Genomic DNA, 26,583 nt, shown 5'->3' with positions numbered 1-26,583 from the left:
TCGCACAAAGTGTCTCAATGAAGCAAAGAATTTTCCAATAACATGAACCATTAGAGAGAGAGTGTGTTCGCACATCACTTGGATGTGGGGCTGACTGATTGGGAGTGAGGTATGCTTTGTTGAATTACTGCAGAAGACAACTTTAGAGATATGTCATGCCATTGAGAAGTGTTATGTTATTTTCAAGTTCAGGTAACTATTGACATCAGCAAAGTTTGTTCCTCATCAACCACAAACGTTGATCTTTTTTTCTACCTTTGAGAAGACTTCTGCGTAGCTTACTTGCAATTATACTGTCCATGAGTGAACTCATTAGGAGCAGAGCTCTCGTTTGAGCCTAATAGGATGAATATTTGAAAAATTGACATTAAAGAGTCAAAAAATGACAGCTATCTTGAATTTAAGGGGGGGGGGGGGGGGGGGAAATAGGTCAAATCAATAGATCTACATCATTTATGGATTTCTTGACCCAAATAGTCTCAGAATCCATGTATTATGCAGCACTTGGGGCAAAACCATTACAAAGTTAATGACCAGCTTGGCTGACAGTAGCCTTTTGGATAGAGGGTTCCCACCAAATGTCCCCACATTTTTGTGAGGGCTCATTTGTTCTTTAACCTTTATAGATGACAACTCCAGTCAGAAATAAACCTTGGCTCTCCACAGTCAGGGAACTTCTATAGATGACCCAACTAAGTAGCTGTCTCCAGGACACACACAGACCTACATGTTCTTCTCCTTACCATTGAAAGGACCAATGTTTGGCAGGGACATTGCACTAAAATAAGAAACAAAACAAGGACAATATGATATGATGATATTAATGATGCAAAAACAGTGGTTTTCCTGATTAGAAATTCAGAAATATAATAATGCTTTTGGGGAGGAAAAGAAAAGACATTTGAACTCACATTTTCTTTTAGTCTTTTAACATCCTACCAGCTTCTAGCATGGCTTCTGGTTAAAACGAGTGAGGAGCCAATGAGTCAAGTGAAAGTAGTGCCGTCTAGGGTAGTGTTTTCATACTTGGTATGCGTTACACGCTTGTTACAGGTGAGCAGCGTTAACCCACGGTTCAACACCTGCTCATCTCCTGGAGGACACAGCCTTGATTGACAGAGTAAAGTGTGAAGCTTTGCTACATTCATGGGAAATACTAAAACACGAGACCAATGGTTGACATGTCCCAATTTCAGGAGAAAAATCTAAATAAACTCATTATCATTTAAGGAGCATGTGTAGAAAATATATAATTGTATATGAAGTGGTTGCTTTCGGCTTTATAAAACGGTGCCGGTTTTTCCCCACACCTCCTGAACGCAGCAGTATCTCTGCACAGGGAACAGGACAACATGGCTGCTGCTGCGGGCCGATACTTCGGAGAAGGCGGCAGAGCAACGAAAAGACAGAAAACTGAGGACGGAGGAATGACAACGGTGAGGCTTTCCCTCGGGCAAGATAGCTAGCGTTTGGTAATGTTAAGATGTTTCGCGTTTTGCTTCTCTAAGAGATGAATTTCGCTCGACAAGGTAGCGCTTATCGAGCAGCTAGCTCAAATGAAGCTAGCTCAGTAGCTAACCAGTTCACGTTAACGGTAGTTTGAGTAAAGGAGTTTGTCTAGTTAATGTTCTATAGCTACTCAACGAAGCATGAATAGTGTGTGTGTACTGATGAATAAACGTGTTAGTTAACCATAAACTGTGTACATATAAACAAATGACTGGTCATGTTCGGGCCGGCGTCACACGTCCATGGCAACGTCCATTACGTATGTTACGTCCATCTCTAGAGCAGTAGCGGTTATTTTATGACTCGCTGTCTTGGGCTGCTATTTAACTCCTCATCTCTACCGATCTGCTGCTCCTTCCGCATCCCACCAGCTGCAGAAGTATTTCATGACCCTACAAGCATCATGTTGTGTGTCTCGTTGTCAGGAGAGTTACGATGACCCTCATAAACCGCTGCCCTCCCCGGTGGTGCACATCAGGGGTTTGGTGGACGGTATCATGGAGGCTGACCTGGTGGAGGCCCTGCAGGAGTTTGGAGCCATCAGGTAAGAAAAGAGCACCTAACACAAAGACCCCATATGTCACATATTCACTGCATCCTTCAGTGGTGGGCGTTAAGAACCTGCTGTGTTAATATGCATATTCCGGCTGGTAAACCTGACGTGACACCCTTTCAAAATACGATTTCCAGGTCCAAACGCTCCGTTGAAACAAAACAGACGTGAACAATTTCCATCACCTCTTTCGTCAGTTGGACAACTTTTGTATTGATAGGACAGAGGTAAACTGACAGTTGCGTTGTTGTTTTTTTAAAAACTCAGATCTGTGCAAACAATGGGGAACACACACAGGGCACTGTGGTGTTGTAGAAATATGAGACTTGGACCTAGAAATCCTATTCTGAAAGGGCGTAACATCACGTCTAAACAGCCGGATAACCTCATAAAGGCTCACAGACAACACAGGCCTACTATCATCTTAAAGAGCTGCTATGGCTGCTTTATTAGAAACTAGGTGGTAACTTAACACATGCACACAGAAGGAGCACTATTGGAGTTCACTCCAATATTCACTTGTTTGTTAGCTCTGTGGTGGTTAACTTGTTGACTTCTTATCAGTGCTGTTCCATACTGGCCACGTAGCATACACACATCTTATCTGAGCGTGTCTACAGAAAACAGCTGCCTGTTAGTTTATAAGTGGTCCAGAAAACCTAGACAGTGAGCTATGTAGGTATAGAGCTGCAGTTTTTAATGTTATTTTTTGTTAACTCTTCAATATTATGAGGAATCACTTCTTTTAATGTTAATATGAAAAATATCCAGTAGTGAGTGTAACTGCAAGTTCAGGTTGCCAGTGATTTTAAACATTTATGTGACTCTTGCCCCATTTTCTTCTTGAAATGTGTTTACAGTTTTGTGGTTATGATGCCCAAGAAGCGCCAGGCCCTGGTGGAGTACGAGGACATTATTGGCTCCTGTAATGCTGTCACATATGCAGCAGAGAATCAAGTTTATATTGCAGGCCACCCAGCCTTCATCAATTACTCCACTAGCCAAAAGATCTCCCGGCCAGGGGACTCAGACGACACCCGGAGCGTCAACAATGTGCTGCTGCTCACGATCATAAACCCCATCTATCCTATCACCACGGTAACGTGATTACAAAAACTAACCTTGTGTGCAGTGACGGTATCGCATCATACTTCATGTAGTTGTGTGTTAAACTGAACATAATACTGTAGGATTACCAGGGGTGGGCATCTCTCCCTTTTACGAGATGATCCGATGCGTATCTAGGTACATCGGTTTGATACAATTCAGGGGCAGTAGATTTTTAATATGGAACAGTTCAGTCTGAGTCGTTGTCGAATCAATTAGGTGTGATACGATTCAGTCTGATAGAAACAGTTAATACTCGTTTAATGTAAACACATTCCTTTTCCATTATAAATTCAAATAAGCCAGGGAGCAATACATTTGAATAGTGTTGACCTTTTACCTTTTTACGAGAGTGGAGCAGATTCGCTCAGCAGAGTGGAGACACTGTACAGAACCAGCAAAGCTTCAGTCAACTGATTCATAACTTCATTATCTGGCCATCCACCGGTTCTTGTTACCTTTTGACCGGACCATGGGTCCAGGTATTGCTGTAGTTACATCTTTAACGTTAACATCGGTTTCCGACACGTATCGAGGCGCTTAACACCCCTAAATGATTACAAATTCCATTGCAGGGGCTTTGAGTCCACAGCAGAACAGAGAGAGGGTGACTCGGCAGTGTGCTTACTTGGTACCGCAGGGATGCGGTTATTGTCACAACCCTGGCATTAGCATAGTGTTAGAATGCAAATGTGCATTTTTCATTTCTTTAGTCTTCATAATATATACTTTTCTGAACAGTATGTTTGGTCATGGGTGACACTGTTTATAAAGGGAAGGGAATATGTGTGATGCCAAATAAAGTTTGCTTACTGTATCAGGTGTACTAGTTTGAACATTTCTGTGTGCCTCTGCAGGATGTGCTCTACACCATTTGTAACAACTGTGGTCCTGTACAGAGGATTGTCATCTTCAGAAAGAATGGTGTTCAGGCCATGGTGGAATATCCTTTTTAATAATGGCCTTTCTAACTGGCCATGTTCTTTTACATTTGGACACACTCTCATTGTACGATGTGTTGATGATTGGGCCCTCAGAAATCTTCATATAATCAGACCTCTCCTTAACTCAGTTCTTCCACATTTGATTCGGTCCAAAGTGCTCAGAGGGCCAAAGCCTCTCTGAATGGGGCAGACATCTACTCTGGCTGCTGCACTCTGAAGATTGAGTATGCCAAGGTAAGACTGAGTATGTGTCTGCAATGTCTAATCAACCTTTGTGCCTGTTGAATTAACAGCAGGTGTTTGTGAGAGGAATTTAGTTTTGATTTTTGTAATGCAATCCTATTCACAGCCTGCACGCCTAAATGTCTTCAAGAACGACCAGGACACATGGGACTATACAAACCCCAACCTCAGTGGCCAAGGTAACATTAGCCCTCAATCCTTCCTTCTCCCTTTTCTTCCTCTTTTCCTCTCATTCCACTGTATGGGATGGTTAGGGTTATCTGCCTCCAGGGGTATTGCCTTTGATCACCGATGAATGGTTTCTTCTACCATTCCACTCAACTCAGTGTTCAGAGACGGTATTCCTGTGATGCTCTCACAGTCTTCATGCATTTTCTCTCGCCACACAGCAGGCTCAAAGTAAGGGCATGAGGAGCAACCTCAAGGGCAGCCAACCTCAATCATAGGCTTATGCATGTGGAAAGCCCAACACTTCCGTCACAGTAGCATATGTAGGCGCACCATTCATCACAAAGGTTCACATTCCCTATAGAGCATGTCACAGCTACACAACTTCACACCCCTGCCTACTCTACACTACAGAGACTGTCACACCTGTTAGCATTCTTTCAAACATAGTGGAGATTTTATCATAGCTTATATTAGACATTACACTAGACAGCTGAGTTGACTCATGAGACCTCTCGGCGCACCTCCTGACTAAAGGTCCAATGAAATGACTCCTGCCGTCTTAAACATTATTTTTGCGTTAGGGTAGGACTTAATGAGGGGAGGGCTTGAGTTTGAGGGTAGGTTGATTATAAACACACTGTCATCACTGTCTGTGACAGTGTGTTGTTGAGGATTAAACACCCTACTGTGTTGTTGGATGATAGCATTATGACCAGCAGAGAGAGCATCTGCTGATTTTGGAATGCATCTCAGTTAGTGATCACATTATTATTGTATGGATGATTTTCCATACAGCCAAAGTACATGATGAGACATTTAGAAAATGTAAACGTAAGCAAAAGGGTGGGGTTTTTAGTATAATGAGTTCATTTTTTTCAGTATGTTTTGTATCTATATGTTTGAATAGATCCAGGGCACAAGAACATTCTACATTTCATGGGACTTTCTTAAATTAAAATGTGAATCAAACACTTGATAGTGTCATCTACATTGTTAAGCTCTCAGATCAATATTTGAGTTGTAGTGTCAACCAATTTATATTTTAAAACTCACTGATGAACCTGGGCGAACACTAGATAATGTGGACATAGGTTTTAAAGGTAGCGATTACACCATTTGTTATTGGATATGTGTGTCGTTGATGCTAAAACAATATGTTTAAAAACCAAGATCATTGCATCCCTGAAACCTGCATGAGAGAATCTCAATCAGCCACTTGTTGTGATGACTGAGATTCTTCTCTGTCATTTCAATGACAAAAATGCAGGTTATAACACAGGATACTTCTAAATGCAAGTAGGTAATCTGATTGCAGGGTATCGGATGGAGAACATGATTCTGCAGTTCATATTTGCCTTAGATTCTGTGTAGGATTTTGCTGTGATTTTAAACCTGATTACAGAGAAATCCTTCACTTGTACTTGTATTGAGGACATTTTTTTCTTTTCTTTTTTTTTTTGTCCAAACGATGTAAAATGATGTAGTTGTTTTTCTTGTACACAAGCAGGACCACAACATGTACATTTCAAGTTGTATACAGGTGTCTGACATCTTTCCTGCTATGCTATAGTTTGTGCTGCCTTACGAACCAGAGGTACTCCTTGTGTCCTCACTGTGCAAACTCATACAGGCTCACCTCAACCTCTAAGCAGACACAGCGGCTTCTACAGCTACAGCATAACAGCACCCACAGCCACAACTAATGTAAATCTGCTCCGTGGCATACATCGGACACAGTGGGGCAACAAATACCGGAACACAACCTCAACTCAGTACTTCCTTATTCCACGTCCATCATCACCCCTATCTCCACCACCTGACATGGGAGTCCATTTTATTTTTGGTGGTGGACAGTAGCCACCATTTCAGTTTAAGGGACAGAAATACTCCAAGGCCACGCAAACAGACACCTCGCATATCCAGCACAGACTGATGTTGATAGATTGATAATCATCTACCACCACCTCTTTACCAGTACAGCACATCTCATCTGCAGAGCCCTGAGGAGTCACCACTTTTGACACAACACATTGATGAGGAGGGCGGGAGTCAGGTGTGTGGTTGTTGTGGCCACGCCTCCTAGCCCTTGGGATGTGCCTGCCATAACACAACCACAGGCAGCAACAGAGGAGTTTTCAGACACACTCATCCCGACCAGGGAACAGATGATACCACATACTGGGGGCAGTAAACAAAGAAAGAGGCCATTCTCTTTCTCAGATGCTAATACCGCTCGTCTCTACCTTCCTGTGCCGAACACAACATGACAACACAGCAAGCTGAATATCCATGGCAACACACAGCTGAACTGCCATGACATCATCACGCAGATATTCCAGATGACTTATTGTCAAGCACTAGATGCCTTTCACTTTGCAAGTGGCTGACAACTATTAAACCAAATAAGCAAGCATCATGTGGGCGTCCATTTTTACATGAGAAGAAACATCCACTGGGGGGCCTATGAAGACACAAGCATCAAACACCTATCAAGCATACAAGCACAGAGGCAAACAGATTAAAAATCCTTTCCTAAAGCTTTCTACATTTATGGACTCAGGTATTCTGTTTTTTCCCTGTACCTTCTTCCCCATTCCCCTCCTTTTCTCTGTGCTGTTCTTGTGTTGTTTCTGCGTTGTTTCATTTTTCCCTTTTTTTTCACTGGCCCATAGTGATGCTTTTAACGCCTCCCGTGTGATGCAGGTTTGGCTCAGTGTGTCTGTGGACAGACAGCCCATTCTCAAACGGTGCAAAAATCCTGCTTTGTGGTCAGAACACGGTGAGCTGGAAATGAGCCTCTAATAGCAACTTTCAAATCAAACCGGCAGCAAGTCAAAACCAAGCGTGGATGTACTTTTCTCCCTCGTTGTGGGGATGCAAGGAAGAAAAGAAGGAAGAAAAGACTGAAGAGGGAGAATGAGTTGAGGCTGGAGTCAAGAGGTTGGCAGGTAGCATCCTTGCTGAAGACTGCCACCTACCTGCCCACTGTGTCCCATGCTCCATGTGTGGTGCTGTAAGTACTTGACTGAAATGAATTAATAACCTGACTTGAATGTCAAAAGTTGAAAGTTATTGTGAAACTAAAATAACATAACTCTTGTTAAATTGTTGAGCCTTCGTGTTAATACTACAATATGATATAGTAACAACAGAAAACAACAAATTGCAGTAATGTAATGGACAAACTGGCTCAAATGATTATATTTTTTAATATTAAGAAATAGAATTTGCCACATATGACTGCCTAATTATACTCCCATGTTAGTATCTCAGGGAATGAGTGGGGTTAGTCAGTAATTAAGAATTCTTAACATTGATGGGTAAACCATAGTTATAGTAAGGTATTTTTAATAAAAGAGAGGTTTTACTGTCTTGTAGCACTAGTAGCTAAATGGTCAGTTGTGAATGTAGGATTTTATTTGACGGATGTGGAGTTTGGTTTTAGTGTTGGTTGTTTTTTCTTTGGTTTAAACATTTTTCTAAGGTTATTGTCACACCTGGTGGTCAATCGGGTAGATTAGAAATAATATAGACTAAGTGTTTTATTTCTGTTGAATTTGTGTTGAACAAAAATATCAATTTGTCATATTCAGATTATATGAATAATTCTAACCAGAATGGGTTGTAGTAGTGATTAATGTAATTCAAGTCCCCATATTTGATGACTACTCCCAATGATCTTCCCCTGTGTTGCCTATTGGTGTGTGCCTTCAGGTTAAGTTCACATTACACAACTTTCAAAGGCGTCGGATTGCTTCACTGTTCACACAAGATGACTTGCTGTCTTTTAACACTCTACATGACTGCCTGGCGACGGGGTCACACACTACAAATTCTTTCACAAGGAGGAATCTCCAATGAGAATGTCTCGTCTTCAAACTACATTTGCTCACGAAAGCGCAAAAGAAGTGACGAAGTGAAATACTGACCAAGTTGTTGGTGGCTGATTTGCAGTGATAATTAAAAAAAAAAGGAAGGAAGAGTTAGTGGGTGTTGTTGTTGGTACGCGTGTTCACAAAACAGCCCGTTTCCTCACTGTTTACTATTTATCCCGTTTTCTCTTTGTGTAACAACAACAACTTTGGTCAGTGATGCAAATGCAACACGTACAGTTTTACATTTCCTATTGTTGCATGCAACATCTCCCCCAAGTTTTCCTCTCAGCCTGTGTCTTGGACTCCTCTACAGCGCCGGTTATTTACCCTGCTAGATATCTGGAATGTGCCTGCAAAGCACCAGAGGGCTCAAGTCTTTGAACAGTTAACACATGGTGCTTGAGCGCCAAACCAACGTTGGCAAGTGGAAAAACAGGGCTAGAGTTGTGTAGTGTGAACTAGGCATTAGAGGTGCATTGGATTCTGCATCATAGGACCATTTTTATGTGCAGCCATGGTGTAGCATGGTTAACTACACATCTGTGTCTGATTCAGTGCACTGTCCATGCCGATTAATACACACTCTCCTAGTGTTTGTATCGCAGTGTAACTGTCGCGTGCCCACACATATCAATATTCTGCAGATAAATATTTGATTTAGAGTTACGGTTGTATTTGGGATAGTAAATCTATTTTTGGTAACGGTTGTGAAATAGATTTGATGTCATAAGCTCATCATTAGTAATTCTTTGTCCCCTAACAATGATACTTCTGTTTGCTGATACTTTAGTGTTAACCTGCTGGGGTGTATCAGTACGGTAGTGTGGATCTCTCACTCACACTTTTGATTATGGCAGGGTTGCAACTTCCAAAGGTAGTGTAAGCTGAGTTCTTTTTTTTTCAGTGGGCTTGTACTTGGAAGTCTGTAGATTTTAACAAACATCAAGTTATTAAGTGAAAGTCATGAGGAAGAAACATTTATTTTGATATCTGTACTGCTGATTATAGTATACAATAAAACAAGTACACAAACATTTATTGAAAAATAACTCCATTTGATAATTAGAACATTAAATTGTGTTTTCATAATTAATATCTATTATTACACTGGAGATCAAAATTAGAGAACAAATTATAAAGATTTATTCTGAAATACTGATTTATTGTTCAGAATTTGATAGAATATCAGCTGTGGCTATACCACTGCTGTACTAGCATGTTTTTAAATTAATGAACGACTTCAGCACATCTGCGCCCACAGGACATCACTAGTTTCTCACACTGCTCTGGTTTGATCTGCGTCCATTCTGACTCAGTCTCTTCCACACTTCACTAATTGGAGTGGGTTTCTTAGACATTAATTTGTTGGCAAGGATTTTCCAGAGATTCTCTATGGGCTTTAGATCTCTGGGCTGGACATTTCTTTTTTTCAGTATTCTTAAGGAACTGCTTCACCTGTTTTCCAGTGTGGCAGGGGACATTGTCTTGAAAATTGCAGCTGATTGGAGACAGTTGCAGTGAAGGTGTTGCATGTTGCTGAAGGAGGTTCACATAAACATTTGCATTCACCTGCCATGTAGCTGTACAAGAGGCCCAACTCCTGCTGCAGAAAACACCCCCAAACCATGACACTTCCTCCTCCAAATGTAACTGACTACTTTACACACTTTGGGTTCAGTCTTTCCCCAGTCCTACGTCCAACATAATGTTTCCATCAGACCCAAATAAAGTGAACGTCCTCTCATCACTGAAGTCACTCTGGACCAGTTTTCCTCTGTCCACACAACATGCTCCTCAGCAAAGACAAGTCTAGCCTTTTTATTCTTTCTGCAATTAAGTCAATAACTGGGAGGGATCTGAAAGGGTTCTCTAAATTTGCTCACCTTTTTTTTCACAAAATAAAGGTTTTTGTTGAAGTGCCTTGGTTATTTAAATAAAACATTCTAGTACAGCAATGGTATAGCCCCAGAGGATATTATATCAAATTCTGGCCAATAAAAATTACACAAATCAAAATAAATCAATCAAGTATTAATAACTTGTTCTCTAATTTTGATCTCCAGTGTAGCCCTTAAAGAAGTTGCCCTTACAGAACGCGTGGCTGTTGATGCAGAGAAATCACCCGGGTTGTGTTAAAAAAGTAAAATAAACTATGAATGTCAGTTCTAATTTTAAGCCTAGTCTACAATTTGGGTGTAATTTTCCCTTTCACAGTGTAATCTAGTCAATGCCTGATGTCAATTCACTTCTGATGTTATACGTCTGTCGTATCCTGGTTTGTGTTAACTGTATAGTTTTCAATAAAACATGCTTAGACTGCAGGTGCTACTCATAGCACTGATTCATATTTCACTCTCTGATCGTCTACCTGAATGCTTCTATTCCATATAATTGCCTAGGATGTAAAAGTATGTGCTTGTTGCCAAATTGATAATTGTAATGCGTATTTGGATTTGACATGTGTATATGTGTACCTGCACAGATGCTGATGGTGAAGGCAATTGGAACAATTCACAAGGTGTGTGTGTGTTTCTACTGGGATGACTGATATAGGAGGTCTTTGAACACTATTTTTCGAAACCACCGCTTAACAAAAAATCTCCATTATGTCACAAATTAGAATAGCAGATAGAGCCTGCAGACCCTTTTTTTCATTTTATTCTTATAAACACTTAAGATGTCAAGCCCCTCTGCTGCATGTCAATCACAACCTTATCCCTTAAAACATAGAAGTTAAGGTACCTGATACCAGACGCTGTTTGATAAGTAACTTTTTGTTTTATCATTTTAGATCCCAATGCCAATCCCAACAAACGCCAGAGGCAGCCTGCTCTTCTGGGAGATCACCCACCTGATTACGGTAAAAATCCAATAAATAAATGAGTCAGACATTTAGAAAAATGGATCACATTCCAATACTGTGTCTGAACTCTAATTAAGGTGGCCCCCAAGGAGGTTATCATGGCTACAATGACGACAACTACGGACCCCCACCTCCCCACCGCATCGGGCCAGGTATGGGTGGGCGTGGTCGCGGTAGCCAGCGCTATGGCTCTAGTTATGGACCACCTCCCCCTGAGTATGGTCCTCACGCGGACTCCCCGGTTCTCATGGTTTATGGCCTTGAGCCCGCTAAGGTCAACCCCGACAAAGTCTTCAACATCTTCTGCCTCTACGGCAATGTAGAGAGGGTGAGTGACATGGTGCTCAAAATGATTATTTGCAGCACTAGTTTCTTTGTGTGTGGGTAAGCTGGATGTTTTTCTTCCCTCAGATTAAATTCATGAAGAGTAAGCCTGGAGCAGCAATGGTGGAGATGGGAGACTGTTACTCTGTGGACAGGGCCATCACTCACCTCAACAACAACTTCCTATTTGGACAAAAACTCAACGTTTGGTAAGAGCGGCCGTTTGACAAAACGTTAGAATAGATTAGGAAAAAAGATGCAGTGTTGGATATTCAAATGTATGACCTCTGGCTCTCTTTCCTTGGCAGTGTGTCTAAGCAGCAGGCTATTGTGCCAGGGCAGTGCTACCAGTTGGAGGACAACACCAACAGCTTTAAAGATTTCCACGGTTCCCGCAACAACCGCTTCACTTCCCCAGAGCAGGCAGCCAAGAACCGAATCCAACACCCCAGCAACGTCCTGCACTTCTTTAACGCACAGCCTGACATCTCTGTAGAGATCTTCAACCAGGTAAGAGAAGCCACCATGGGTCGTATTCACAAAACCACTTAAGGCTAAGAGTAGGTCCTAACTTGCTGATATAGGAGTAACTCTTACTAATAATAATAAGGGTTTCACTCCTAATTTTAGGACTCCTAACTTTTGTAATTCACAAAGCATTTAAGCGCTAAAAGTCAATAGCGTGTGGCCGTAGAAGGTATGAACATGTCACCGAGGTCAACCCCGCCCTCTAGTCTTAGTTTAGGAGTCCCTCCCACTCCTTAGTAAAAGCTGGTCTCCGAGGCTTTGAGAATAGGTTTGAAGAAATGACTCTTAACTAAAAACTTTTAGTGCTCCTTAGGAGAAGTCTTAGTGCAAAGATCAAAGGTTTTATGAATACGGCCCAGGGCTATATGTGTCAGGTGTAGATTATACATCACCACCTCAAATTTCCACTGAAACTGGTCTTTCCTTCCAGCTCTGCGATGACCTGGGAATTAAGATCCCCACGAGTGTGAAACTTTTCACCGGAAAGAGTGAGTATTGGGAGTTACATCCTGGCCAGTAGTATAAACTGGTTTGGTTGAGGTGTGCTTCGGTTTCCCAATGACTGTTAATGAACATTCTGGATGAAGACGTACTGAGGGGCTGTTTGGATGTGTGTGATATTACAAAAAGCCATTTCTACATTTGTAGCAAATCCCAGCTGTTCTTTGAAATACAAGTTTTTATTTGCTAACAAGATCATTTTAAAAGTGGGATCCAAATGTACTGCTCTAGTGTACGGTAAATGGACTTGTACTTATATAGCGCCTTTCTAGTCTTCTGACTACTCAAGGTGCTTTCACAGTGTTTGTCACATTCACCCATTCACACAGACATTCACACTGATGGCAGTGGACATCTACATAACATCTAATCTAATCATTCACACCACAGTCACACACTCATGCGCAGCACAGGGAGCAATTCAGGGTTCAGTGTCTTGCCCAAGGACCCTTCTACATGCGGACCGGGGAAGCTGGGGGTCGAACTGCCGATCTCTCAATTGGAGGACGACCCCATCTTCCACGGCATAAATATTAACTGTTTTACCAAATCGGTGTTAAAAAAGGTTGTGATTCTAAGTGTAGTTTTTAGTTGAATTGTTAAAATTGCGTCACATGCATTCCAAGTGGTTTTGGGTTTTGCTTTATTTTGCTTGTGCTGCAGCTGTTAGGTGGCTTCTTCAGCTGAATGATGTCCTTTTTCAGTATGCATGCTGGCTTGGCTTGACTCGGTTCGTCAACCAAGGTTAACTGCCTGAACGTGCGTCTTCAACTGTAATGCTCTTGTTTTGAGTCATCTAAAAGCAGCGGGCTGATCCAAACGGTGGATAAACATTTCATTTCTATAAATACGTCACAAAAGTCCCCCGTTATTTTGTTATTCATAATCTTTTGTTGTGATGCATCAACAGTATCTTAAAGTGAAATTCCAGCGTAAAATCATCCCGTGGTCTTTTTCGACACTTGCACACATTAAACAAGCCATCGACACAGTTTTTTATGTATAAACTATTAACAGAGAAATCCGGTAGAGTCGCTAACAGCTGAGGGTGGCTAACAGTGATTAGTTTGGGGCAGTAGGGTGAAGGCATTAAAACGTCTTTTTTAATCACTAACACTGTCGGCAAGACATCACTACAACCTGTGTGGTGGAGGGTTGGGCCAGTATAAAAACATTGCTAGTGATCTTATAACCTATACAGATGTTTAGTTCAGTGCATTAACACACAGACACTGTTGATTATTATCTATTATGGTAATCTAATCAGTCATCCTGTGTTACAAAAGGTGAGCGCAGTTCCTCTGGTCTTCTGGAGTGGGAATCCATCAATGATGCCATGGAAGCCCTAGCTCTGATTAACCATTACCAGATGAAAAACCCCAGTAAGTGCTCATCTCATCACATTAACACACCCACATTGTTTTTAAAGAGCTGGCCATGTAGTCTTAAGATATACTCTATTTAAAAGCCTTTGTATTACCTTTTACCTTTATCTTCACATGTTTCTTTTCTCCTCCAGGTGGGCCTTACCCTTACACACTGAAGCTGTGTTTCTCAACCACACACCATGCCAACTAAATGCTCTCCCCTCAAACCATTTGTAATGTTTTGTCTTTGCATAGAGTATACTGCAGTTCAGTTGTCAAGTCCCATTAAAACCTTAAATCAGTATTGACAAAAAGTAGGACTGATGTACTTTGAGAACATGTTACTTAAACTGTTTTTGTATGATCTGTTTACTTTTACTATGTTTTTCAATCAGTTGTTTATTTTGTACGTTCACAGCACTAGTTCGAATAACCCCCCCACTACCCTGAAATAACAATTCAGTGTTCACCTTAGTTTTTGGTTTTTTAACAGTAACCATAATGTGAATAGCCTGCATATAAAACTAGTGTTCACATCTTAAGACATGGTTTAAACTGTATATTTCTTAGTGTTCCACTCTTGACAGGGTCACATTCGTGTTCATTCATGGGGAAGTGAAAATGCCTAGATTTGAGAGTTCTTACAAGAGGAAGCAGTGATAGTGTTCCGGATGAAAAGGTCACAGTGAAGTGGTTAGTGTGCTTTCCCTGTGTTCATACCTGGACTATAGAAGATTAAAGGAAGACAGACATGAAGATTATCTGTTCAGTCACTGTCAAGATACAATGTCAAGTTGTCACTTTTTTTTAGTAAACGATACTGTGAAATATTACTTTGGCTTGAATTACTCAATAAAGTTGTTTAGTTCTTCACTTTCCACATACCTGCAGTAGGTAGTTTGGATCGGGCAGAAGCCCCATCTACACACAGGTGGTGAAGCATCATGTGTGATGACCTGCATTCAGACCGCTACTGCACTATTTTCACTATTACAGGTTGTATTAACAAGTGCTAGTTTAATTAAATCACTTAAAAGAAAAAAGAATAATTTCCCCGAATTGACCCTTTTTTTGACTTGGCTAATCACCTAGATCTTTTATAATAATTTAGTATGAAGCATGTTATTAGCAGCACATCCAAAACACATCACTGGAGATGAGTACTCAGTTTTGGACCAAGTGTGTCGCTGACTGGCTTATATGTTGGCTGCATGCGTACATTTGCTACTCAAGAATAAGTTGTATTTTGCACATGAAGGCACACAAAACAATTTGTTTAATCCTTTTAAGGATAATTTTCTTTCACCTTGATACAAATAGTTTGACAAAAAGAGCTGATAGCTGTAGACTCTAATAAGTAGACTTTTGTTTTTGTTTCAGTGCTTGTTTTCACGTGTCGTCATTTTCTCCTCACCTTTAAAGGGGAACACCACCTAAATGAATTCCAGGGAAATATCCCAGGAAAGTTCGGTCAATATTAGTGACCATGAGCCACTCTCTCAATGCCAGAAACCAGAGAAGTATGTCTCAACCTTTTGATGTCATCAGATATAAAGTCTGGAGACGTTTCATAGACAAGATTGGAGATTGATTTTGTCTGTTTTTCTTCTTTATAACTATTTATTTATTCTTTGGTAGTGTTGTCAGTTGTGAAACAGAAAATGTCCCCATATATTCAGAACAACCCTGGACGCTCATCTACAGTGCCTATAGAAAGTCATGAAACCCTTCTGACTTTTTTTGTTATACAGCCTGAAATGGTAATACATAAAAAAAATATATTTTTGCAGTGTGATTTACACATTTTGCCCTACAACATTCAAGTGATTTTTTTTTGTTCAAGCTTTTTTTTTAATTAATAAAAAATGAAAAACTAGAATAGTAGGGTTGGAAAAGTGATGAGTCACCAAATTGAATGCTTTTCGGACTTGGGCGGTGTGTTTTGGGTCGTTGTCATGCTGGAAGGTGAACCACCTGCCCATTTTCAAGTGTCTAACAGAGGGCCGCAGCAGTCCCTGCTGAAGAGAAACAAGCCCACAACATAATGCTGCCACCACCATACTTCACTGTAGGGATGCTGTGTTTTGGGTGGTGTGCTGGGTTTGGTTTCTGCCAAACATCAGAATCTTCAGTATGTTTTTTGTGAGACTCAGTGTGACATTCTTTCAGAAGATGCTTCTTTCTCTCCACCCTGCCAAATGTGTAGAACTTGTGAAATTGTTGTCACATGCACAGATGGACCAACCCCTGCCATTAAGACTTCAACTCCTTCAAGGTCACCATGGACCTCTTGGAAGCTTCCCTGATCAGTCTTTTCCTGGCTCAGTCTCCAGTTTGGAGGGGCGGCCTGATCTAGGCCAGGTCTGGGTGGAGCCATATGCCTCCACTGCTGGACAATACTCTGAACGGTCTTCAGAGGGAGAGTTAAAGCCTTTGAAATCTTTTTATATCCTCCTCCTAACTTGTGCCTATCCACAACTTTATCCTGGAGCTCTTCTGAAAGCATCTTTCCAACCATGGTGAATTCTTTGTGTTACCGTGAACTACTAGGAGTGGAGTCCTCAAGGAACAGCTGATTTTATTCTGAAGTCAAATCAAAGGAACAGCTGATTTTATTCTGAAGTTAAATCAAAGGAACAGCTGATTTTATTCTGAAGTCAAATCAAAGGAACAGCTTCATTTTATTCTGAAGTCAAATCAGGAACAGCTGATTTTATTCTGAAGTTAAATCAGGAACAGCTGATTTTATTCTGAAGTTAAATCAGGAACAGCTGATTTTATTCTGAAGTTAAATCAGGAACAGCTGATTTTATTCTGAAGTCAAATCAGGAACAGCTTCATTTTATTCTGAAGTCAAATCAGGAACAGCTGATTTTATTCTGAAGTTAAATCAGGAACAGCTGATTTTATTCTGAAGTTAAATCAGGAACAGCAGATTTTATTCTGAAGTCAAATCAAAGGAACAGCTGATTTTATTCTGAAGTTAAATCAGAGGAACAGCTGATTTTATTCTGAAGTCAAATCAGGAACAGCAGATTTTATTCTGAAGTCAAATCAAAGGAACAGCTGATTTTATTCTGAAGTTAAATCAGAGGAACAGCTGATTTTATTCTGAAGTCAAATCAGGAACAGCAGATTTTATTCTGAAGTCAAATCAAAGGAACAGCTGATTTTATTCTGAAGTTAAATCAAAGGAACAGCTTCATTTTATTCTGAAGTTAAATCAAAGGAACAGCTTCATTTTATTCTGAAGTCAAATCAAAGGAACAGGTGATTTTATTCTGAAGTTAAATCAAAGGAACAGCTTCATTTTATTCTGAAGTCAAATCAAAGGAGCAGCTGATTTTATTCTGAAGTTAAATCAGAGGAACAGCTGATTTTATTCTGAAGTTAAATCAGAGGAACAGCTGATTTTATTCTGAAGTAAAATCAAAGGAACAGCTGATTTTATTCTGAAGTTAAATCAAAGGAACAGCTGATTTTATTCTGAAGTTAAATCAGAGGAACAGCTGATTTTATTCTGAAGTCAAATCAAAGGAACAGCTGATTTTATTCTGAAGTCAAATCAAAGGAACAGCTGATTTTATTCTGAAGTCAAATCAAAGGAACAGCTGATTTTATTCTGAAGTTAAATCAAAACCACCACAGTTGATGTCAGGTGAAGGCCAATTAACTGGGTGTGTGACCTGAGAATGTTTATAATGGTTCTTCTAAAGGGACTCATCACTTTTCCAAAACTACTTTTCTAGATTTTAAATTTTTACCAATTTTCATAAAAACAACTTTCACCTGGATGTTTGTAAAATGTGTAAATCAGGCTGGGAGAAAAAATATTTTGAATGTATTATTTCAGGCTGTAAAACAAAGTGACTATTTCAAAAGGCTATCGTGCCTTTCTATAGGCACTGTATGGCACATTTTCTGTATTGTCTATGGAGCTGTTCTACAATATGTACTTAATGACATAATAGGAGTTTAAGCACTCTATTGTTTTGATTAGGGAGAGAGTTGTTCATGTCTAGGCCATAGGAATAACATGTATACATGTTGAAAACGGGTCCCGTTGCCCTTTAATGAGCACATGTATCCTGGGGCAGAGCACATTACATATGGCAAGCGTGAACTCAGTGTGCTTCAAGAACTTCAAACAAAGATACATTGTATAACATAAAATAGGACAACAATAATTCAAATAAAATAAAAGCATACGATCATACAAGAATGTGTTATTAAACTACAGAACTGACAGAAGGTGTTAAAAATACAAACTTTGGGGAAAACATGCAGGGGGCCATTTACACTTGAACACCTATTTCCCCGGTCCCTGACCAACAGTTTAGGGGCACGTCCACAAAACGGGTTTCTCTATTCCAGGTGTTTGTTATTCGGTACAGCTAACGTTACCATTATGTCTTCTCCTACTGTCTACCGGTGAAAGAAGACTTCCGCACTCCTCGAATCTCTCCTTTAAGCTCCTCTCTGCCTCATTTACCTGTTCTGGGGACCTTTATTGCCTCGTTCGTAAGAAAAGGTGACGTACAAAAAACTACAACTCCCACAGTGCTCTGGGCCTGAGTCGCGTAGGTGTTTCCGGTGTCTTATAACATTTTACTTCCTTCCACACAGAGCGACGCGAACAAATCGAGAAAGAAGACGTCCCTAACTTTTAAATGCTGTCGTCAACAGTCGCGTCTTGAGCTCATTTCCCGGTCGATTCCCATAGTGAAATGCGCGGCATGCGGCGAGTGGAGTCCGAGAAGTGAAGAACCGTCGGGTAACGTAGACCGCAACGTGTAGGCCTCCGAAGAAAGTTTGGTCGAGGGCCTGTAAACAACATGTCCTCCGCCTCGCAGTCTTCCTCCAGACGGCAATGGTGCTACCTCTGCGATCTGCCCAAGATGCCCTGGGCCATGCTGTGGGAGTTCAGCGAGGCTGTGTGCCGCGGATGTGTCAACTACGACGGGGCGGACAGGATAGAGCTGCTCATAGAAACTGCCAGGCAACTGAAGAGCACGCACGGAGTTTTAGACGGAAGGTCCCCCGGTCCACAGCAGGGCAAACCCAGCTCGGCTGGGCCGCTTGAAGCAGGGCGGCAGCATGGAGAGCGTATGGATAGGGGGAGGGGTGAGTATGGGGTGTCTAATCGCCTCCCCAATGGCCTGCACAGAGCTGAAGATGTGGCCTTGTCAGAGGGCAGCAGACAAAGCCCAAACACACGTCGGGCTATAGTTGGGGCAGTCCCTAGTCTCCATGGCACCATATCCCATGCCTTGATAGCTCAGGGGTTAGTAGCAGCCCCTCATGGGCTTTTAGCCCCCTTATCGGGCTCCAGGGCTGGTGCCACACCAATTGCAGTCTCAGCTGGCCCCATAATGGGTGAAGCTGGCAGAAGACAGGTGGTGTCCCTTGGTGTGGGAGCTAGCACCTCTGCTCTGGTGGGTATAGATTCAGCTGTGTGGAGGAACAATGAAGTGATGGCAGAACTGAATGAGGTGGCTCGTAGCAGGGTTGAAGGCTGGCCAAACCGTCCCAAAGCAGTCCGGGATGTGCTTGTGGCTCTTAGCAGCTGCGTCCCCTTTAACGTGCGCTTCAGGAAAGACCATAATCTGATGGGTCGTGTTCTGGCCTTTGATGTCAGCACAAATCCAGAGTTTGAGCTGAAGGTGTTTGTGGAGTATCCTGCCGGCTCTGGAATGATCTTCTCAGGAGTCCCAGACCTGGTCCGGCAAATGTTCCGTGACTCGGCCAAAGATGCAGGTAAAGCAGTGAACTCTGGGCTACGATACGTGGAATATGAGAAGAGACAAGGCACAGGAGACTGGCGCGGGCTGTCTGAGCTGTTGAATGATGGTGTACGCATGTTTAAAGAGCCCCCTATTCCAGAGGTTCTGCCACAGCCAGATGCAGGTTTACCTATGGCAGCTGTTGGACGCCCCGGACCAGCGAAGAGCACAACTCGGCGCCGCAAGGCTTCTCCGGGCTCTGAGAATGGAGAGAGTGAAGGGAGGCCCGATCACCCGGTGAGAGAGCCCTGGCCCCGAGGTGCTTACTCAGGCATGGAACCTCTTCAAGGCATGGCCGCCCCTCAAGAGGGCCCACCGCGTCTGCACAGCCAGCCTTCACCCATCTCAGCGCTCATGGGAGTTGCAGACAGCCTGAGCTCCAGCCAGATGGCCAGAGATAGCCCCAGTATGTCCTCAGCCCACTCCTCCTCAGCTGGGCGCCCCACCAGCAGCAGCCCCTCCGCTGCGTCCACCTCAGTCTCCCAGGCAGCCTTGGGGCAGGGTTTAAGTGCAGTGGGGCAGAGCAGCAACACCGGTGCTGGGGAGTCTACAAGCAGCGCTCAGGGCACTCTGCTCTGCTGCACCCTCTGCCGAGAGCGCTTGGAGGACACTCATTTTGTCCAGTGTCCCTCTGTCCCACACCACAAGTTCTGCTTCCCCTGTACCCGAGGGTTCATCCGCAGCCAAGGTCAAGGTGGGGAGGTGTACTGCCCCAGCGGAGAGCGCTGTCCCCTGGCTGGATCCTCCGTGCCTTGGGCCTTCATGCAGGGAGAGATCTCCACCATCCTGGCCGGAGATGGAGATGTGACAGTAAAGAAGGAGAGCGACCCTTGACGTCTCCATCCTGTCGTGGTGAATGGTAAGACAATGAGAAAACACGCTTTTTTTTGTACCTCATAGTCCAGCATCTTTCTTTTATCAGTGAACACAAGGAGCAGCCCTGAGAGGACCATTTTGTACTAAGCTTTAAGGAATGACGAATGAATCTAAACCAACTTGATTTAAAGTCCCCAATAAGAAATGTCTCAAAACATTGTTACAAATAAGGTTGTCACAGTACCAGTGGAGGATTTTAAACTTTGATACAGTAATAGTATAGAAGAAAGTCCCCAACACACACACAAAAAACTTCTTTCCCCCCCCCCCATAACAACCTGCACAGTGGAGGGACAGAAAAGGTTTGGTTGGTGTTTCATCCCAGCAGCCTCGGATTGGAAATCAGATTTTAGTTCTGTTATTTTATAGCTTTGGTATTTTTCATACAATCGAATAATATCACAATATCAGGATTTTAAACATTGATACAATACTAGTATAGAGAAATGATACCTCTTTGGATACCACAGTAAAAAGAAAAAAAGGTCCATGGCACACAGAATAGGATGTCATTTTTTATTAACACACTGCACATAGTGCTGCGATGGAAAAGGTCAGTGAACACAAACCAGTTAGTTTTCTTCCCTGTTGTTTCACCTGGCAGCCTTGGGTTCAAATCTAATTGTAGATCTGCTTTTTAAAAAAATATTTTTTTTGCTTTCCATACTATCAAATGTGAATAACTAGCGTTTTGAAACGTGGTATTAAAAAGTATCAATACTTGCAAACGAGAGACTATGTTACCAACAATGATCAAGTTTTTTCTATACGGCCGCTCTTTATTCAGCTCAGTTGTGACTCTGCTGGGCCTGGATATGGCTGATCTGTACAGCAGGTCTTAGGTCTTCAGGTCCTCTATTAATCCTCATGCTCCCTCAGCCATGTCAGCATTAATACTGTAAGTCATGTTACCTTCAGAACTATACAACTGATTATACAAAGTTAAAAAAAATCAATGTTGTGTGCAAGACAGCTCAATAACATTACAACTCATCAACTCAGAAGCGACACGTGTCTTTCAGTGTCGGCACACTGTGTCATAATGGCTGCGGAGGAAAATGACAGGACAATTAGCATTGTCAATAATTAATAATCAAATAATCTTTTCATATTTAGTGTGAGATAAAGAAACAGGATGTCTCTAAGCACACATGAAACAAAGGTGTGGTCTGAGTCAAGAGACGCCAAGAGTTTGATGCTGATTTAAAGATCAGACTGAGGCAGGGAATTCACCATCACGCTTGTAATCCCAGCTGTAGAACAATGCTTTCTAGTAATACAAGTCATCAATTAGAGTGGGAGTTTCAAAATAAAGGCTCATCTTAAAGATGGTGGCGCATATTGATATTTTCACTTTGCATGGTTAATCCATTCATCTATCCCCACCAGCTCCGTCAGGCTGGCGTCTCACAGGAATGCATGTGGCCTGAAGCCTTTATCGATGCTTCAAGCCTATTTTACCAACAAAACGCATGCGTAAATGTGACGTTGATGCCCAATAAAAAGGCCAAATAAATATATTTATTTAGACTTTGCAACGCGGGCGGAGCAGAGGGTACTCTGTCTGGAGCCAGAGCCGGAGAGCAGCACACTGCTCCGGTTTAATCCCACAGACTCTCCCTTCACTTCTGTCCAGCAGCTGGGAGGGAAAACACAGGAACACTGAGGAGCTGCAGCGTTTATTCATGAGCAAACCGTAACCTGCACTGGACATTTACTGATCATTTCACTGTCTGTCACTGTATGCACTGCTGCTGGGCGCTCTGAAATTCGCAGACCAGTTGGAGCCGGTACAGACACGCTTCAGTGTCGGATAAACACTGTCGGCCCATGAGTGCGATGCGAATTGACATCCGTGATCAAGACGCAGTCCACTGTAGCACCAGTTAGAGGGATGCATAATGTCTCCTGACAGCCCAAAACCACACAAATGTAGAACTAATGCGAGTATGGTGGCCAAGAAAAAATATTCAAAGCAAATTAAAGAATTTTTAATGCCTTCTAAGACCTCTTTTGAGGGAACTGAATTCAGTGTAGACCGACGCTCTCTCTACCCCCAAATAAAAAGGGCCACAATTAAATGTGACAGCTTGTATGGTTATCCTCATTTTTAAATGTTTGTTTTATAAAGAAAATCATGATTTGCACAAGAATGACACTGTCAGTGCTCTCCAGGCATCTAAACCCAGATCCAACAATATATACTGTAAAAAAAGTCCCTGCTCTGTTAGAAAAGAAAGCTGCCCATTGTTACCTCACCGTTTGTTTACATTGTTATCAAATGCTTACACGTGTTTCTTTTTATTCCACAGTGGATCAAACACTTTGAAAGCACTTCCCTATTATGTCAAGCAGAGGTCCACCTTGGCTGCAGTTCATCATGTGTGCCTCTGAGAACAGAATAACTCGGAACCCCAGGAGAACAGCTACACACACACAAAAACGACTCACCAGACTCACTTCTGAGAGCAGGGACATGTCCGTCTGTCAGGGCTGGGCCCAGCGTTGAGTCCTGACCAAGTCTCTGTCTCTCTCTCTAAGTCCAGTGCAGCAGAGGACCGTCATCAGGCCTCGTTTTCAAAGCCCAGGATAGAAAGCACATGTTTGTTTTAGGAATGACAATCTATTTTGTCTTTCATTTGTGTTTTTGTTATACATGTTGCATACTGTCCTTTACAGATGGAGGACAGCGATATCGACAGCATCATGCAATTCTTCGAAAAACAAATGAATGTGGCAAAACCATCGGGTCCTTAAAGCCAAGGATTGAAAAAAAAATGTAATCCCACAATATGTCTCTTAGGTATTCTCCTTATTGTATGTCAAAAATGTGAATTTACTTTCAATATGGCTATGTAATTTCTATTTTTGATACAATACAAATTTATATGTATTTGTTTATAGTGATAAGAAGACCAAAGATGGCTTCATGCTCAATGTAATTTTATTGTATTGTAGCGGTGTATGCTGTATTCACTGATAACCTCAGTCACTAATTTGTTCATCTATCACAGAGGTAAGCTTGTTTTGTCTATTTACTTTTTGAATTATATGTATGGTAAGATAATTAGCACCAGATTTTCAATGGTTAATCCACATACTCATGTGATCTTAACAGGTCAATTCTACAATAAATGACAAAATAGTTATTCGTCATAGCGACTGATTCTTTGAACCTCGGATGTGCAGCACATTGTTGAGACTTTGACATTTTTAGAAATCTTTATTTGGAAAATATTTTGGACAGAAACATGAAAAGCCCACACCAGATATGGTGCAGGTCGTTGAACCACAGTTCACCAGCTGTCTAAACACAATGTGAGTGAATAAATGTAGAGTGCAAACATCATTTAAAAGTGATCAGCCATTCTGAATATAAAACCCATGACATGAGTAAGCACAAAGGCACCAAACAATAAAACTTTATATTGTAAACACCGCAACCAGGCCCACACTCCCAATAGGCTGTTGATCTGTAAACATCTCATTTGTACACAAGCTAGTGGTGTAAATCCTTTGTTTTGTGATACGTGGTTAACTTTATAATCATGTTCACACCACTCTGATTATACAATACCAAGGTGAGCAGTGGTACCAGTGATCAGGCATGTCCTGGAACATCACAGTGGTTCAAATGGGGCACCCGGTGTCCCCCAGGGCCTCCTTAGCTAACTTCATGGTCTCTCGCTTCACACATTTCCAGTAGCCAGAGAAGCCGCTCTGATTCTGCACCTGAGGGCGGGACAGTGTTTAACACACATCTGATTAAAAACAGCACCGTTCAGGACTTTTATCCGTGCCATTAGTTTGCCAGGCTAAAATGAAAGGCACACGTAAGGATGCATGAATGAAAAGTCAGCATCAATCTTGGGTTGTAGCCGGGGTGCAGATCCAATGTCAGGATTGGGGGGGACACTAAAGTGATTTTTTTTTTTCATCAACTCATACCATGCCACCATAAATTCCAACTTCGTAGATGGAATCATTGACTGTGCTTACCTTTTCTTGTTTATTTGTCCTACACAGCCAACACAGTATCAGTGCTTATTTAACTGTTACATTGATAAATCATAATGTTAAGGGTCTCAGGCATGTAATGTCTACTCACGATCAATTCTCCTCACCATCTTCCTTTTCTCCCAGTGAATGGGACTACTTTATGCATGATTAATTTAATAATATGGATGAATATCAAAATACGAAGCCCCCTTTTTTTTTTAATCATCAGCGTGTGCAAAAAAACTCCCCGTTCATTTGGGTTGTAGTGGAGCAGAGCAGAGATGGATGTGGAGTCATTCAAATATATTTGTAAAAAACGATTTGTTCCGCCATTTCAATCATTTCTTTTTAGATAAAATGTGAAGTCTGAAAATACATTTGTTCCATTTTGAATCATTTAGGGTGTTTTTAATGGAGGGATAAATCTGGGTGGGGAAATGAAGAAGCAGCACTTCCCTCATAATTTCAATAAACCTGTAAAAACTGTAGGATTTCTTGTACGTTAAAGGGAATCTTGGCTTTTTTGAAGTGGGCTTGTATTAGTTGGTTGTATGAGTTTCCAAAACGCTAAACCATCCGTTTAATCCCAGTGACAGGACATACAGTTTAAAAGTGACACTGGAGTGAACGAGGATGTCCCGTGTCCCAACTGAAGATTCCTCTGTCCCCACGTCTTATGAAGGCAGAGCTAAGACACAAGTCAGGGGAACAAAGACGCAAAAGGTAACGGGTTGAATCCCGTCTCTAGTCTTTATGCTAAGCTAAGCTAACCCACTGTAGCTTTATATGTAGCATGCAGATATGAGAGTGAGAAAATGGGAGTGTTAATTGACCTAAACGCCAAACTCTTCCTTTAACATGGACTTTTTTTGCAGCCATATAAAAAAGATGGATAGACTGACTCACCTTGAGACCTCGCAGCACTCTGTCGTTCATCACACCCATGAATTCCTTATGGCTCAGGCAGTTGTCTCCATCCATATCAAACAGTTTGAATACAGTATCCAGCACATTCACAGACAGGTCGTGGCCTGTGGCGATCCTCACAGCTCGTTTAAACTGGGCTGCAATGACAGGAAGGAAAATGTAGTCTACTGTATATAGTGTTGAGAGAAAACGAGCCACATTCTGATCAATAGAGAGGTGTTACCCATTCCAACAGGACGGTTGGCTCCAGTGACCAGTTTCATTGAAAAGGCAAAATCCTCCAGATTGTTGGTGAAGAGGCAGAAGGCCTTGAACTCTTCAAATGTGATACTCTGCAGGACACAACCTCAGTTCACTCATATGATCAACTGACGGACGTTTTCACAGCTGTGTTTTGTGAGGGAAAGTACTCTGACCTGGCCAGCAGGGATCCTCTTCCTCATGTTTTCCCAGTAGATGTCGTTGTCTTCTTCGTTGGTGTAGTGTAGCAGCCACTCTGCAAAGTCTTCCCTTCGCATGGTGTCCATACCTTTGGAGAACTGCAGGAACTCCATCTCCTGCACTTCAGCCTGCAGGTCCTCCATGAACCTGAACAAGACACAGTTTACTGGAAACATGAAGCTTTAAGAAGCAGGAGTCCTGCTGAGGATTGTGGGGGACATGGTCACGATACCACAGTCACTTCAAAGACAGCTAATCTATTTACAATAAAGTCCAGTTTTTTCTGTTGATAAAGATGAGGTAGTCTGGAGTTGACACAAGATTCATAGAAAAGGCTAAATGACTGACTGTCCTTCACTTTTTATTGAAGACACCAAACCTTGGATATTCCACTCAATTAGTCAAACCACCTGAAATACCCCCCATTAGCTACAGTGATGCTGGAAAGCAGTCACAACAGTGACAGTGCAACAGTGACAGTAAACAAAGCAAACTGCCTTTTATTTCACTAAGAGCCACACTTGGGGATAACAGAATATTAGTATCAGGATTACGTATCTAAAATACAAAAT

General features: G+C 41.9%; 3 protein-coding genes across 3 annotated transcripts in view; 2 read left to right on the top strand and 1 right to left on the bottom strand.

Moving 5' to 3' along the window:
• The first annotated feature begins 1,326 nt into the window (after positions 1-1,326).
• On the top strand, positions 1,327-14,818 carry hnrnpl (heterogeneous nuclear ribonucleoprotein L). The gene is made up of 14 exons (XM_083926925.1): positions 1,327-1,436; positions 1,935-2,053; positions 2,923-3,160; positions 4,027-4,114; positions 4,253-4,347; positions 4,463-4,535; positions 10,885-10,920; positions 11,194-11,262; positions 11,343-11,593; positions 11,677-11,798; positions 11,898-12,099; positions 12,548-12,605; positions 13,905-14,000; positions 14,138-14,818. Exons 1-14 carry the CDS (start codon positions 1,353-1,355, stop codon positions 14,194-14,196), a joined length of 1,590 nt encoding a protein of 529 aa, XP_083783051.1. The 5' UTR covers positions 1,327-1,352; the 3' UTR covers positions 14,197-14,818.
• A 3,790-nt stretch (positions 14,819-18,608) lies between these two features.
• On the top strand, positions 18,609-23,712 carry LOC310957193 (interferon regulatory factor 2-binding protein 1-like). The gene is made up of 2 exons (XM_083927658.1): positions 18,609-20,627; positions 22,957-23,712. The coding sequence occupies exon 1, from the start codon at positions 18,821-18,823 to the stop codon at positions 20,600-20,602; it is 1,782 nt and encodes a 593-aa protein (XP_083783784.1). The 5' UTR covers positions 18,609-18,820; the 3' UTR covers positions 20,603-20,627; positions 22,957-23,712.
• A 154-nt stretch (positions 23,713-23,866) lies between these two features.
• The window catches only part of micu2 (mitochondrial calcium uptake 2), a 12,369-nt gene continuing 9,652 nt past the window's right edge, over positions 23,867-26,583 (bottom strand). The window contains exons 9-12 of the mRNA XM_083926532.1: positions 25,987-26,158; positions 25,794-25,902; positions 25,550-25,707; positions 23,867-24,376 (exon numbers count right to left, since the gene is read on the bottom strand). Coding sequence (XP_083782658.1) covers positions 24,275-24,376; positions 25,550-25,707; positions 25,794-25,902; positions 25,987-26,158 — 541 coding nt within the window. The 3' untranslated portion in view covers positions 23,867-24,274. The remainder of the gene's footprint in view (positions 24,377-25,549; positions 25,708-25,793; positions 25,903-25,986; positions 26,159-26,583) is intronic.

Source organism: Echiichthys vipera (genome assembly GCF_963691815.1).
Source record: "Echiichthys vipera genome assembly, chromosome: 14".
NCBI lineage: Eukaryota > Metazoa > Chordata > Actinopteri > Perciformes > Trachinidae > Echiichthys > Echiichthys vipera.
Note: the sequence above shows the minus strand (reverse complement) of the source record. Positions and strands in the feature narration are given on the sequence as shown.

Bases quoted from the DNA above. Each gene is read 5' to 3' on its own strand.
- LOC310957193 (XM_083927658.1), top strand. From the start codon at position 18,821: ATGTCCTCCGCCTCGCAGTCTTCCTCCAGACGGCAATGGTGCTACCTC.
- hnrnpl (XM_083926925.1), top strand. From the start codon at position 1,353: ATGGCTGCTGCTGCGGGCCGATACTTCGGAGAAGGCGGCAGAGCAACG. The intron at 2,054-2,922 runs GTAAGAAAAGAG...ATGTGTTTACAG, and splicing joins CAGGAGTTTGGAGCCATCAG to TTTTGTGGTTATGATGCCCA. The intron at 12,606-13,904 runs GTGAGTATTGGG...GTGTTACAAAAG, and splicing joins GAAACTTTTCACCGGAAAGA to GTGAGCGCAGTTCCTCTGGT.